General features: G+C 35.2%; 2 protein-coding genes across 10 annotated transcripts; both read right to left on the bottom strand.

Moving 5' to 3' along the window:
- Positions 1-1,357: 1,357 nt before the first annotated feature.
- LOC104646528 (uncharacterized) lies at positions 1,358-4,378 on the bottom strand. The gene has a single exon (XM_010320192.4). It carries the CDS (start codon positions 3,413-3,415, stop codon positions 1,667-1,669), a length of 1,749 nt encoding a protein of 582 aa, XP_010318494.2. The 5' UTR covers positions 3,416-4,378; the 3' UTR covers positions 1,358-1,666.
- Positions 4,379-6,023: 1,645 nt separating this feature from the next.
- Positions 6,024-11,758, bottom strand: PP2C-1 (protein phosphatase 2C ABI2 homolog). Of its 9 annotated transcripts, none has more exons than XM_010320096.4 (5): positions 11,363-11,758; positions 9,472-10,175; positions 8,819-9,175; positions 8,567-8,672; positions 6,024-6,629 (listed from the first exon to the last, which is right to left on the bottom strand). In XM_010320096.4, exons 2-5 carry the CDS (start codon positions 10,114-10,116, stop codon positions 6,295-6,297), a joined length of 1,443 nt encoding a protein of 480 aa, XP_010318398.2. In that variant the 5' UTR covers positions 10,117-10,175; positions 11,363-11,758; the 3' UTR covers positions 6,024-6,294.
- Between the last annotated feature and the right edge of the window lie 1,219 nt (positions 11,759-12,977).

The following is a 12,977-nucleotide window of genomic DNA, read 5'->3' as shown; positions in this document are numbered from 1 at the left end:
GTGTTATGTGTACTTCGAGCTTTATTGTTTTTACTTAATAATTCAGTGGTTTGTTATTGTTTTTCCTTTCTTTTTCTTTGAGTGCGTTCCAATTTTATAGTGTCACTCTCTCTAATTCATATTAACTGAATTGTTTGAATACAACTAGTCTAAGCTTGAGAAACGAACAAGTACAAGTAGCACATGAGTCGTGTTATGCACTGTCTTCAAAAACTATTTTTGCGGTTTGGAAGTTTTTCTTGAATTAAACAAGTCTTCAAACAAAATTTCAAACTTATATAAAAGATGGTATAGTTATTATGATGCAGTGATATAATAGGGGGCTCAGTCATGAGTACTGGTATATTTATAGGTGTAATGAAATTGGTCATTCAATGAGGACACGCCACGTGTCTTACAGCAAGTTCAAGGTTACATGACAAGTGTCATCGTCTTATTTGTGCATTTGTCACTAACCTTCAAATCGACCAATATGATTATGGCAAGTGTCTAGGTCTGTGACACTTATCACTGACCCTCAATATAATGTTTTGAAATATTTGAATTTGGCAACAGCCCTAACAAATCCAATTATAGAAGGGATGAAATGTGTGAATGTTAGCTAATGTAATTGCAAATGTGTGTCAACGTCACATTTCAACCAAATACTCAACAACTCACCTTTTGCTGGTCCCATACCCTAAAATCCAAATGAATTGCTAATTTGCGTCCTAAATGTGTCCCTTCTATTGACGCAAGTCGACAATAACATATTCAGTATAGTATAGTGTGAAGGATATCATGTACATAGTCTTGCCCAAGCCAACTATCCTTTTCAGTTTTCAAGTTCATATTTGATATTTGTATCGAAAGTTAATTTAATATGAATTCACGTCGAAAAGTAATATTAGAGGATAAAAAGTTTTTTGGATAAAGAGGTTCAAAAGTTTTGATATGCCAAATATTGCTTTTGACAAAAAATCTCTACAACCAGTAGTATCCAAGGATATTTTCTTATTATCAATCATTATATCATGGATTATTCAAAATCACACATTTCTTGTTGTCTTTGTGCATGTAATTTGTGAAAACACCATCAATTCCCAATCATTATAAACAGAAAACATGTCAATGAAATAATATGAAAACTTTGACAAATCAATCAATATGTAAGAAATTATCCATATATCAGCCATGAACTAGATTCATAACTAATTCACAGACTCTACCTGCCTCATACACAAAAAAATCCAAATGAAATAGCAATTGACCCAATTAGTTATGGAAAAATAATTACTCACACGTGTTTACGTTTAATCAAGTAATGCATGTCTGATACAAACAAGTATCTAATTTGAAAATACAAGCGAGCTATCACTTAGCAACAAGTTCGAATTTAATTTCCTCTTATCAAATACATCATCATCATGGATCGATTATTCAAAATCACACTTCTTTCATAACTTAGGCTAGTCAAGTACTACATGACCAACTTATCAACTGCAACAAAGAAACACAAAATTAACAAATGTTCAATCCATAGCGGAAGCTTAAGTGACCTATGATAGTTTTTTTTTTTTTTAAACAATCTCTCTATTTTCTGTACACTAATAATAACTCAAATCTCAAATGATGAACAAAAAAAATGAAAACTTTAACAAATCAATCAATGTGGTAAGAAAAGAATCTAACTGTGGCCTACTCCTGGGCCGAGATTTGATAAGCTTCGTCCTAGATCATTTTTGTTGAAGGAATTGATTTTTTCTAGCTTTAATCCAGCTCTAAATTTTGATATGAAGTTTTCAGCTTTTGTGTTTACATCTGGGCTTGGACAAAACAATGGTGACGGAGCAAACGCCATCCCTTCACCAGCGCCGGCGTCTTCTGCCATCGGGGTGTTTTCGGCTGAATCTATATCTTCAAGTTCAGGAGACCCAGAACGTGAGCTGAGGGTGCTGTCTATTCTCAAGTAGTCGCCTTGTACTACGAATTTCCAGGCGTGTTTTCTGAAGAATGGGGGTGGTGGAGGTGGTGGTGGAATTGGTATCAACGGCGATTCTCCTCCGCTGTTTGGGTTTTCTTCGACACTGTCGAAGCTTCTTATTTTCACTGGCTTTGGTGCTGGAGTTCTGGTGAAAGGGGTATTTGGTCTTGATATCCTAACCGGTACTGCCTTGACTGGCGGAGGAGGTGGTGGCGGTGGTGGAGGTGCATTTCTCTTTCTGGCCTTTTTGGATGTGAATAAGTTTTGAAACAGAGAAGAAGGTGGTGGCGGTGGCGGAGGAGGTGGTGGTGGTGGAGTGGAGGATGCCGGCCGTTGGTAATGGAGAGGAGGTGGTTCTGATTTGTAGAGAAGAGCATCAAAATTATCAACACTTTTTGATCTGTTCTTTCTCTTCTTTTTGTGATATAAAGAGTTTATAAACTCCTTCGTCGCACTTGCACCACCTCTTTTCCGATCACTTTTACTGCTCCTCGGCTCCACATATTGTGGTAATGGAGGCGGCGGTGGCGGAGGTGGTGGTGGAGGAGGAAGCGTCGCCGGTGCCATAATAATTTTAGTTGCTTCTCGCTCATGATTTTCCCTCTTTTTACTTGCTCTCTCCTTCTTACGCGGAACACTATGAGATGCTCTTATCACTTTCTCCTCATAGACCGGTGCCGGAGCTGGCGGCGCTGAAGGCGGAGACGGCGGTGAGAGTGGCGGTGGAATTGTAGCTAGTGGAGTAAAGTTAGGAACATTATGAGATCTCAAAGGATCTTCATAAATAGTTTTAGTTTCAGGTTCCGGAGAACGATCAACTTCTCTCCAGCTACGACGGCGATTTAGCTGACCGGGATCGGAAAATCTATAACTATCCACGTGAGTATCATCATAAAATCGCCAATGATCTTCCGCCGTGATCCACCGCGGCGATACTTCACAAAGATCAGGATACGAACTAAAACTCCTCCTCAATCCACCGCCTCCACCACCATTATTGCTAAAATAACCCCGGTCTCCATTATCGAACCATGTTCGTGGCGTTATTGGATTCGGATTTCGAACTTCACTAAACCATCTACTATTTGGTGTTGATGGATTCGATTTCTGAACTTGATTTCTGTTAATCGGAGAAGCTGTTCGTTGATATTGATTGAGATTTTTATCTTCATTGTTGTTTCTGCTGAGAAAACCAAAAATCACAGCAACTAGAACCAACACTACATTAACAGAATCCCAGCTTTTCTTTACATTGGTTGGTTTAAACATAGATAGTGTTGAAGGAACTACAAAAACTGCAAAGAAGATCGCCGTCACCAACAACAGAATAATGAGCAACAGTCCTGCGTTAAAGAAGAGAGACGACACCCGGTGGCGTAGCCTCTCAGTACGGCGGAGATTGGTGGTGTTTTGTAGCCAAAATGGGGTCATATCTTCCCCATCATCTGCCATTGATTTAGGCTAAAAGGAGCTCTTTTGGACACTTTGTAATTTTGCTTGTTTAAAGACTTTGGTTTGGCACTTTTTGTTGGATGGATAAAATTAAAAAAAATTGGTACTATACTCTTTATATTTATAATATAAAGTTTTATGAAATTTTAGAGTTGTAAGATTACTTGTGGGGTTGGAAATGGAGCAGTTGTGGGGAATATTGAAAAGTTATATTTATTAAATAATGGAATTATAAGTGTATATATGATGAAGCAAGAGTTGAGATTTTTCACATGCTTAGCTAAGAATGACAGCCTATATAATCAAAATATCAATACCGCGTATATTGTAATTAAAGTATCTTTGAACCAATCATATGAATTTTGATAACGTTTTAAGGATATATTTTTGACGCTTGTTATGGACAACATACAAATTACTTAAAAGCAAACATACATGTGCCTAAGCAACAACTTGGAAAAAAGGAACAAAAGTGTGCGTAGTCGAGTCAGATCAGGGTTTAAACTTTATAAATTTAAAGTCGACAATTATTAGTAGGCTTAGTTCGAGTTTGAAATTCTATTTAAATTTTAATAAGAGAGTTTGATCTGAAATTACTGAATTAGATCGAATATTGCGTATCTAGTCTATTAGTCCCTTGTTCATAGCCTAATTGGAACCAGATATTGAAGTCATTTTCTAAGCACTTGAATCCTTCATATAAAACAATTAACTAGTAGTCTACCTCTAGCTAGCACCAGGAAAGATCCATGATCCATCCATTCATCTAAAGTCAAAATCACGGTGATATATAAGACATAAACTGAATTAATTATCGATAATTTTGTACGTTCTGTATGAAAGAAAATTTCATTTTCAAAACTCAAACTCGAAAGTACATATTAAAAATGAAAAAATCATTACCATTTTACGGTACTGTTTGTTGGGTAAAAGTTTGAGAGTTGTTGAGACTTGAAACTTTTCTTTCCTAAGACAAAGGGCAATGCATGCACCAGCTCATATACCGTATTTCAAGTGAAGAAAGAAGAAAAAACGAACAACGTAGATATCGTGTGATATTGACATCCCACGTCTTCGTCAACTAAGCTCCCATTTTTTGTGTCCAAGCATCTCTATGATCAAACGGTGAATCAGAAACGAATTCAGTATTTGAATAAAATTGATAAGTTTATTCACTAATATGAAGCAGGTATATGTTACAATAAATAAACTTAAAGTAAAATATTCATAAATACTTTTTTCTAAAAAAATTAAACGCATATAAATAGAAATATTCCTCTGATTGGAACACTTTGTAGAAGTTCATGCGTTAATCACTTTCACTCTTCTCGTTAAATCGTCTGTGACACTCATAACTATAATTTTAACTTGATAATTTTCTAATTACTATTGTACCTTACAAGTCACATTAATTGCTCGACCAATATTATATCACTATTGTACCATACTATTGAAGTTTGATGGTTTCAACAGCCTACTGTTTGCAATTTGTTATTCCCTCTTGTCGATGTTTCAAATTTATATGATATTTTCTTATTTTTTTCATATTAAAATTATGTTAATTTTGATAGATATTTTGATATATTTTTTTATGGCCCACGTACCATGTATTGAGTGCCACAGGTCCTACTTATGTAATACTTAATTCACTTGATTAATTATACTACTGAATTGTCCCCTTTTTTTATATTTTTGTACACCACGAGCCGAGAAAAACTTTATAGTATATTGGATGGATTTATAGAAAGTTTAATTGATTAAGTTTTACGAGTCAATTTTGAACAGCTAAGGATAATACTTTTTTTTGAAATGACAAATTTTAATCAAGTTAAAAAATGTGGTCCAATATTTTTATTTGCTATAATATATAGTTTATTTTGTTTTAGATTTCTCTCTTTTACAATGAAAAACAGCAGCTGCTACTCTTTGAGTGTGAACATGGTAAAACTCAATAGCTCGCAAATCACAAACCCGCACTAGACAAGCCTTATGCGACAAGCTCGATCCAGGAACAAATCCCTTGCTTTCGCAGATAAGAGATTTCGAACTTGAGACCTCCAACATGAAAATCTCAAGCTCAAACCACTGGACACTCCAAGAGGAAAAAACCATATGGAGAACCAGCACGCCATCAATATATTACTAAAAAAATGATTTTAAATTTCTCTCTCTTGATAATCATGAATGTTTGAATACTTTTATTCTTATGGAGGTATGTTATATTTTCTTCACTTTATTCTTAATTAAGTATTATTTTTCCGCCTTCGTTCTTTACTTAATAGTTGCTACATTTGTTAATTCGATTCATTTTAATTCACTTGTTTTAGCCATTCTAAAAATTAAACTAACTAAAGCTAAACATATAACTCGAGATGACCCTTTGAGTAAACTTATTAAAACATTTTTAATTTTTTTTGTTTGATTTAAGCTATTCTGAATTTAGGCACGACCCACTTGTATGCTACTAGGTCCGAGCCCTTAATGAATCAAATGGCCCTTCGACCTTCGTTCGATTCACAAGGCCCACATAGGTCTCATAGTGCACAAGCACAACTCATCAGGAGTTTAAAGTAACCAATTGTGGCTTTGCTTTTATAACATATACTCGAACGGAAGAAGTAAGAAATTGCATTTCTGATATTTGCTACAACATGCTCAATTTACATAGCCATTTTCTGGCGCAACAAACACCAAAAAATTTGGATAAACGTCGTTTGTTAACTGTTTTTTCTTCTATAATACATAGCTAAAATACTATTCTCATACACACACCTTAAGCCCATAGGAAAAATTAATGGACTGAGTTATGTAATAATGAGATTTATACCCGTCGCCGTGTACAGATTTATACTAAACCAAATGTAGTGAACATGTCATCTCTAACTTTTGCTTTTGAACTTCCTGTGAGCTTTAAGGTCCACCACAATCACGGATATATTGTCTTTGCTGCCTTTCTGAAGAGCCATCGATGAAAGATACTCCGCTGCTGCTTGTGCAGCAAGATCCACTCCCTGGCCCCTTTCAGGCAGAGGGTTAGTCCCGTTCTTTTTGTGCCACAGCAGAATTCGCCGTCTAGCCATTTCACAAGCTTCTTCATTCGTCATCACATCCCACAAACCGTCACTGGCTAAAACTAGGCATTCATCTTCTCTAGCACGTGGTACAAACATAACTTCTGGTTCAGGTATTATCCATGGTTTCAAATATCTGTCACCTGAGGATAATGGGACACAAAAATAAACAGAGAGAAACAGTAAAGTATTAACTTTCTCTCCATCTATCCAAACTCTATTGAGAAATTGACACCATAAGCACTAGCAGCTGCAGAATAATGAGACAAATAACCAAAGACGGGCACTTGAAACAAATGATAAAATAAGAACTAAGAGAAAGCAAAACCAAGGTGGTATCGGAAACTCAGGGAGAAAAACGAACAGACCGCGTTGCACCCTAGGTCATATATGTTAACTCTCTATTAAGAAAAGACTAACCTTACTTTCCTTTACAGTTCTTTCTTTGAAAAATTGACCTTAATATAAATGGAAATTATTTCCCCAGAGACCAATGAACCAAATTAATAAAATCATATACTTCTACCTGTTACACGTTACCCCATCTATCCCAATTTATGTGACTTATTTTCCTTTTTAGTTCGTTCCAAAAAGAGTGTCACGTTTCTATAATTAGAAACAACTTAACTTTAAAATTGCCCTATTACCCTAAATTAAATGGTCTATAGGTATACAAATTACAAATAATCAGAGAGTATCTAGATCACAAATTTCAAAAGTCTTCCTTTCTTTCTTAAAGATTGTGCTAAGTCAAAACGGTGCCATGTGAATTGGGCCGGAAAGAGAATTTAATACTTGATTTAACATGTCAGCCACTGGCCACTACCTGTTCTGGTCTACAATTCGAACAATTACTTGATCAACGTCTATATTAAACTCTATACAATGTAATATAAAGGAAACTTGAGGATTAAAATGTAGAGGTATATACCCTTCGGGGTGGACCAGTGGTTTGAGCTTGGGACTTCCATGTTGGAGGTCTCAAGTTCGAAACCCCTTGCCAGCGAAAGCAAGGGGTTTGCCTTCTGGGTCGAGCTCGTCACACCAGGCTTGCCTAGTGCGGGTTACCTCTCTTATGTGGTTTGCAAGCTATTGTATAGGAGCGGGGTTTTACCCTGTGCGCACCCAAAAGGGTAGCGGCTCCGGGTTTCCCTTGTCTTCAAAAATAAAAAATAAAAAATGTAGAGGTATATCGCTGAATTAAACATAATGAGGAACATGCAGAACCTTGAGGCTGCCCCTTGAGAATATATTAAATGTTGACCATGTAAGATTGAGCCCACACATACAGTAGTCGATTCAATATATTAACAATAATAACCAAAAAGTCATTCTAGCTATACTTGCAAAACTAAAAAGAGGATGTAGAGGGATATCCCTGATTGACATTCCTAGATTTTATTGACCATGGTCCATGGAGAGTACTGAAACTGTTGGTGATCAAAGAACATGCAATGCCTAGTTATATTGTTAAGACATTTCAGTGGGTCGTTCCCAGTAATTGCCCCATGGGATCCTGCTTATTAGAAGCCAGAATTTGGACGGGAAACAATAACTAGAACTACGCCTCAATCTCAAACTAAATTGGGCTTGATTATATGAATTCTTGATATACATGTCTCTAATCTAGATCACATCTCAATCCAATATCCGTTGATAAAGGTGTCCTAATCCAATATATAAAAAAAATTCAAGCTCTCTTGGCACTTGAATTTCTCTACATTTTCTATGGGCATAAAATTTTCGCAAGACAAGACTAACGTGAGAGTATTAGCCAATATTCCTGGGAATCATTGAACCTAAAGTAACGCGAGTGCGCAGAAGATCTTCAATACTAGCAGCTGTTCTAACTTGGGCAATAACAGCTTGATATCAATATTAGCCACACATCACCTGATGTGCATTCCCTAAAGATCTCAGAGGTTCCCTTATGAGGATAATATAGCCAAGTATTTTCTATACATGAATGTTAACATTTACCAAAAGAAAACAGGTATCAAGCAAATCCATTGCACAGCACACCAATAACAAATCATGAAAGCAAAGAGTCATGCAAGCTGAAAGGTTTTAGAACACCAACCAATAGATCTTGACATTGCAAGAACGCCAAATACACGATGTCCATTCCACTGAATGACCTTACCACCAGATGCTTCAATTCTGGCATACTCATCTTCTCTGCTTGGCTGGTAAAAGAATACAAGGTAAAAGAGTGAGATGGTAATGCATCAACGGCATTCTTTCCTGTCAAAATTAGACACATGCATGTGAAAAAAAAGTAAGAGAAGAACAAAAAAAAAAAAACAAGAGGTTGATGCTAAGTATGTTTTACTTTGTGATCGATTGACAATGCCACTGCTTCTTTGCCACGATAAAGGACTGCTCTTGAATCCCCACAGTTAGCAACTATAATATGAGATGAACAAATCACCGCTACAACTGCAGTGGACCCAACAGTTTCTGGAGCTATAGGCTCAGAGGTGCAGCTAGAGGCATTAATGTTGTCATCACAGAGATCTATGACCTTTCCTCCAACTTCATCATCAACCTTGAGAAAGCAATTAGTAAAAACCTTCTCCCACTGCACCTGCCGGGTATCCCTTACACTTCCATCCACCAAATCATGTTTGGGAAGTTTTAATTCCTCAACTAATGCTAGATGAACACGTTTACGGCAATAATCCGCAACCTGCATGACGAAACAGCAGTCAGTTATGATCAGCTTAGTTGTCATTGGGTTGACATTTATCAGGAAACAAACTGATGATAGAACAAACATCCAGGAAGTTAAACTGGAGAACTAGGTTAAATTTGTAGATTTTACTGGAAGTCTATCATACTACACAGTTGAAATTATGGGGTGAAGAAATGGCTGGCGAAGTGCATATAAGGTAATCGCAAGATCTGGACTAAATAATTTATGTGAAAAATTGATTTACTTAATAGGCTAATTAATCAAGAGAAAACAAACAATATTCATTATACCTGAGATCCTCCATGACCATCATATACTCCATAGAAATGAGATGTCAGGTGACTCAAACTTTGACTTAGTCCATCAATTACACGATCACCAATAAACATCTTGATAGGAATTTTCATGAAATTAGGAACAACCATAAGAGCATCCTCCATCTCCGGTCTCTTTCCACAGATAGATACAGAACCCCAGAGTGGCACACATTCCAATTCAAACACACTCTTGACACTTTCTTTGACAGGCTCCTTCTCACTGGTCAATGGAAGGGCCACTACAGATGCCTTAAGTGTAGGGCCACTAGTAATTTCATCATCTGGAAGAGCAACTATGGTATTACTAACCTTTCTATCAAAACTCCTTTCTTCCAAACTTATGACCTTGGCAACTATTTGTCCATTGTCAATACCCTCAATTTCAACAGCAATTGGCAAGCTCAACTGCAAGCTAGCGCCCAGTGGCAACAACTCCTCGCCATTAATTCCACATGGATCCTCTCCAACAGATAAAATCTCATCTTCATCACTTCCCTGAATGATGCTATCGCTAACAATCAGGCCATTTTCAGCTCCCAATACAGTCTGCGGCAGACTACATTTTCCAGAGCTTTCTCCTAGGGTCAACAAGGGACCTCTACCAACATCAACTTTCATACCGTTGCTTTTTCCATCCCAACTGGTATTTGACTCAGCATGCAACAAAGATGTAGGATCTGAAAGTAAGCTAGCTGTGTCAGTCACTAATTTGAGCCTTGTGATTTCTACATGGTTCGAAATTGCAGGGTTATCACAGATAGAGCTGCTTAAGCTGAGTGTAACAGCAACAGCTGGAGACATCTCTTCCATTAATTCTTTCTAGTGAAAACAATATGCAATTGAGTCAACCGCGTTAGTCCGTGCAGCACTACCAGCAACAAATTGTTCCAAGCTTTATGTTTCACAGAGTAGGACTGCTTTAGAAGGGAATTCACAAGTGCGATAAAATAGCTAAATTGAATCCACAATGAAATGAGCTAGGAATCCACAAAAATGTGCAAGACAGCTAAATTATAAGCACAGGGAGAACGAGGTAGGAATCCACAAAAATGGGGAGAGATAAAAATTGAATGAGGCAAGTAGATCTCAGTCAACAGCTCACTACTAGAAGTAAAGGGTACACTACCAACATCATAGAAAAGGTGGAACAAGCTCCAGATAAGTGAGACTAACAAGAGTGTGAAGGAGATCTGTTGCTATAAACAGATCTGTAGATGGCACGTCCTAGACTGAGAACAGTTGGGGGGACCTTTCTTGTCCCTGGAACTAAAAAATCATGCAATTATATCTCTCTCTTCAAGAGAAGAAACAGGACTAAGAAGAGCAAATCTTAGCTCCACCACCACCAACCCTTAAATACACAAGAAAATGGGGAAAACGACAAAATCAAACCCTTATCCATGAATTGAAGAAGTGAAAGTGAAAGAATCATGGAAAAGAACCTAGTAATGGGAAGAAAACAGACAACTAATCAAGAATCACATGAAAAAACCCTAAAAAGATACAACCTTTTTGCCACATGTAACTTGGGTTTCATGGATCTGAGGCAACTCATGTCCACCTCTCAAAATACAGGTCATTTACTAAATATACTCTTCTTCTTCCTCCAACCCAACAGATAAAAATTGAATCTTTAAGCAACAAACCATTCAACAACATAAAAAAAATAAAAAAGCAGTCCTACTTAATAAATTCAACTAAAACAGTAACAAAATTAAGCTTACCAACAAAAACCCTTTAACCAAAACACCTTGCAGCTACAGCCCCTTTACAAGATTTTATTTTCTTTTTTTCTTTGTGATACACATGAGAGAGAGAACAAAAATACAACTTGTTTGGGGATGTAGAAAAGAAAAGATTTTACCTTTGATGCACTGACTCCTTAGGAGGACACGTGTAGATTCAATTATCTAACTCCAATCAATGCTAGCAGACAGAGAAATGCTTTGAATTGTTTTGTGCTTACCCTTAATTACATTACATACAAAAACAAAAACAAAAACAAAAGGGAGTTCATGAACTTCCCATGAGGACCATTTTCAAGAACAACACGTGTCCTTTCTTGGCAGGTCAGCCATTACCTAAATAATGTCTCCATTATTTTTTTCTCTATGTTTACTACTCATCTACGTCTTGTTATTTTGCCTTAGCATTTCCACTTTTATTGCTCAAAAATATTAGGTATTTTGGGGTTGTATGTTCTTTTCAACTCTTTATTATTTGACACATTGCATTTACTTCTTTTCTTTTCTCAATTCTCAAAACAATTAATTAACTTTTTTTAGGTTAAATATTTTTTTTTATTTGTTTATTGTCTGAAGTTATGATTTGATTTGATTTAATTTATATTCGAGATAAAATATTTTTAATAAATATTTAATGTGGAATTTAAAATTTTTAATTAGAGATAAAGTGATATCATCATAATTTTTATTAGTATCTTTGTTTCAATATATTTGACATATTTTAATATTGTAGGATGTTTTAAAAAGTAGAAGAATATTTGTGAATCTTATAGTTTTAAATTAATTATATTTCAAATATACAATAATGATTCTTTCAAAATAGCCTAATCCTTTTCAGATTCTAGATGTGAAATTTTTGCTAGATATATTTTGTTATTGTTACTAAATGTACCAAATGATTTTTTTAACTTGTGATCATACACATGTCAAATAAAAAGTTAAAATTAAAAATATATTTTTTTGTAAAAAGTTATAAACTAAATTAAAGAAATTAAAATAAGGGAGTATATTTTTTTTTGGGTACATTTCTCACTAGATTAATGTTGTTATTAACTTATTAGTGCAAATTTTTGCCAATTTTGTGCACTTCGTCATGCATTACATAATGATGCAATAAAAAAAATGTTTGTCTATATGTGCATCGATGGATAATAGCTAAACTTGGAAAGTTTGGGATTTGGAATATTCGAAATAATATTTGAAAAATTATTCTGTCTAAGTTTTTACGTATTATATTTGAAATTGTTTTAAATTTTTCAAAAAAATTACCCTTCTTATTAATTTTGATTTTTTTTTATCAATTTCAAATTTTAAAAAATAAATATTATTACACATCTATCATTATGTGTCACGTGTTCATTTCATTTAAAAATATAATTTCTCTTACTTTTTAACTTATTTTAATTTATTTTAAATTTTACATCATCTTCCACCTATCATTACAAGCTAAAAAGTTCTACATTACTTTTTAGGAGTAACATTCTTTATTGAAAAAAATAACACACTTAATTTATAGCATTGAAATATCGTCAATCCTATTGTTTCATGAACCAAGACACTAATCTGGTTTTGAATCAGATTAAGATAATGCTTCTATGTGTCAAACACTTATTAATTCACTAATCATATTCGATTTTTTTTCAATATATTTGTAGTTTTTTTAATAATAGAATTTCTAATAATAATGCTTCAAGTTGGGTATATATAGAACTAAAAGTACAAAGAGATTCTTAT

This window comes from Solanum lycopersicum, chromosome 3 (assembly GCF_036512215.1).
Source record: "Solanum lycopersicum chromosome 3, SLM_r2.1".
In the NCBI taxonomy this organism is placed as follows: domain Eukaryota; kingdom Viridiplantae; phylum Streptophyta; class Magnoliopsida; order Solanales; family Solanaceae; genus Solanum; species Solanum lycopersicum.
Note: the sequence above shows the minus strand (reverse complement) of the source record. Positions and strands in the feature narration are given on the sequence as shown.

Coding starts and splice junctions, on each gene's coding strand:
- PP2C-1 (XM_026029778.2), bottom strand. CDS start 10,308: ATGGAAGAGATGTCTCCAGCTGTTGCTGTTACACTCAGCTTAAGCAGC. Junction 9,176..9,471: donor ATGGTCATGGAGGATCTCAG/GTATAATGAATA, acceptor TTCGTCATGCAG/GTTGCGGATTATTGCCGTAA. Junction 6,630..8,566: donor TGCAATGTCAAGATCTATTG/GTTGGTGTTCTA, acceptor CATTATCCTCAG/GTGACAGATATTTGAAACCA.
- LOC104646528 (XM_010320192.4), bottom strand. CDS start 3,415: ATGGCAGATGATGGGGAAGATATGACCCCATTTTGGCTACAAAACACC.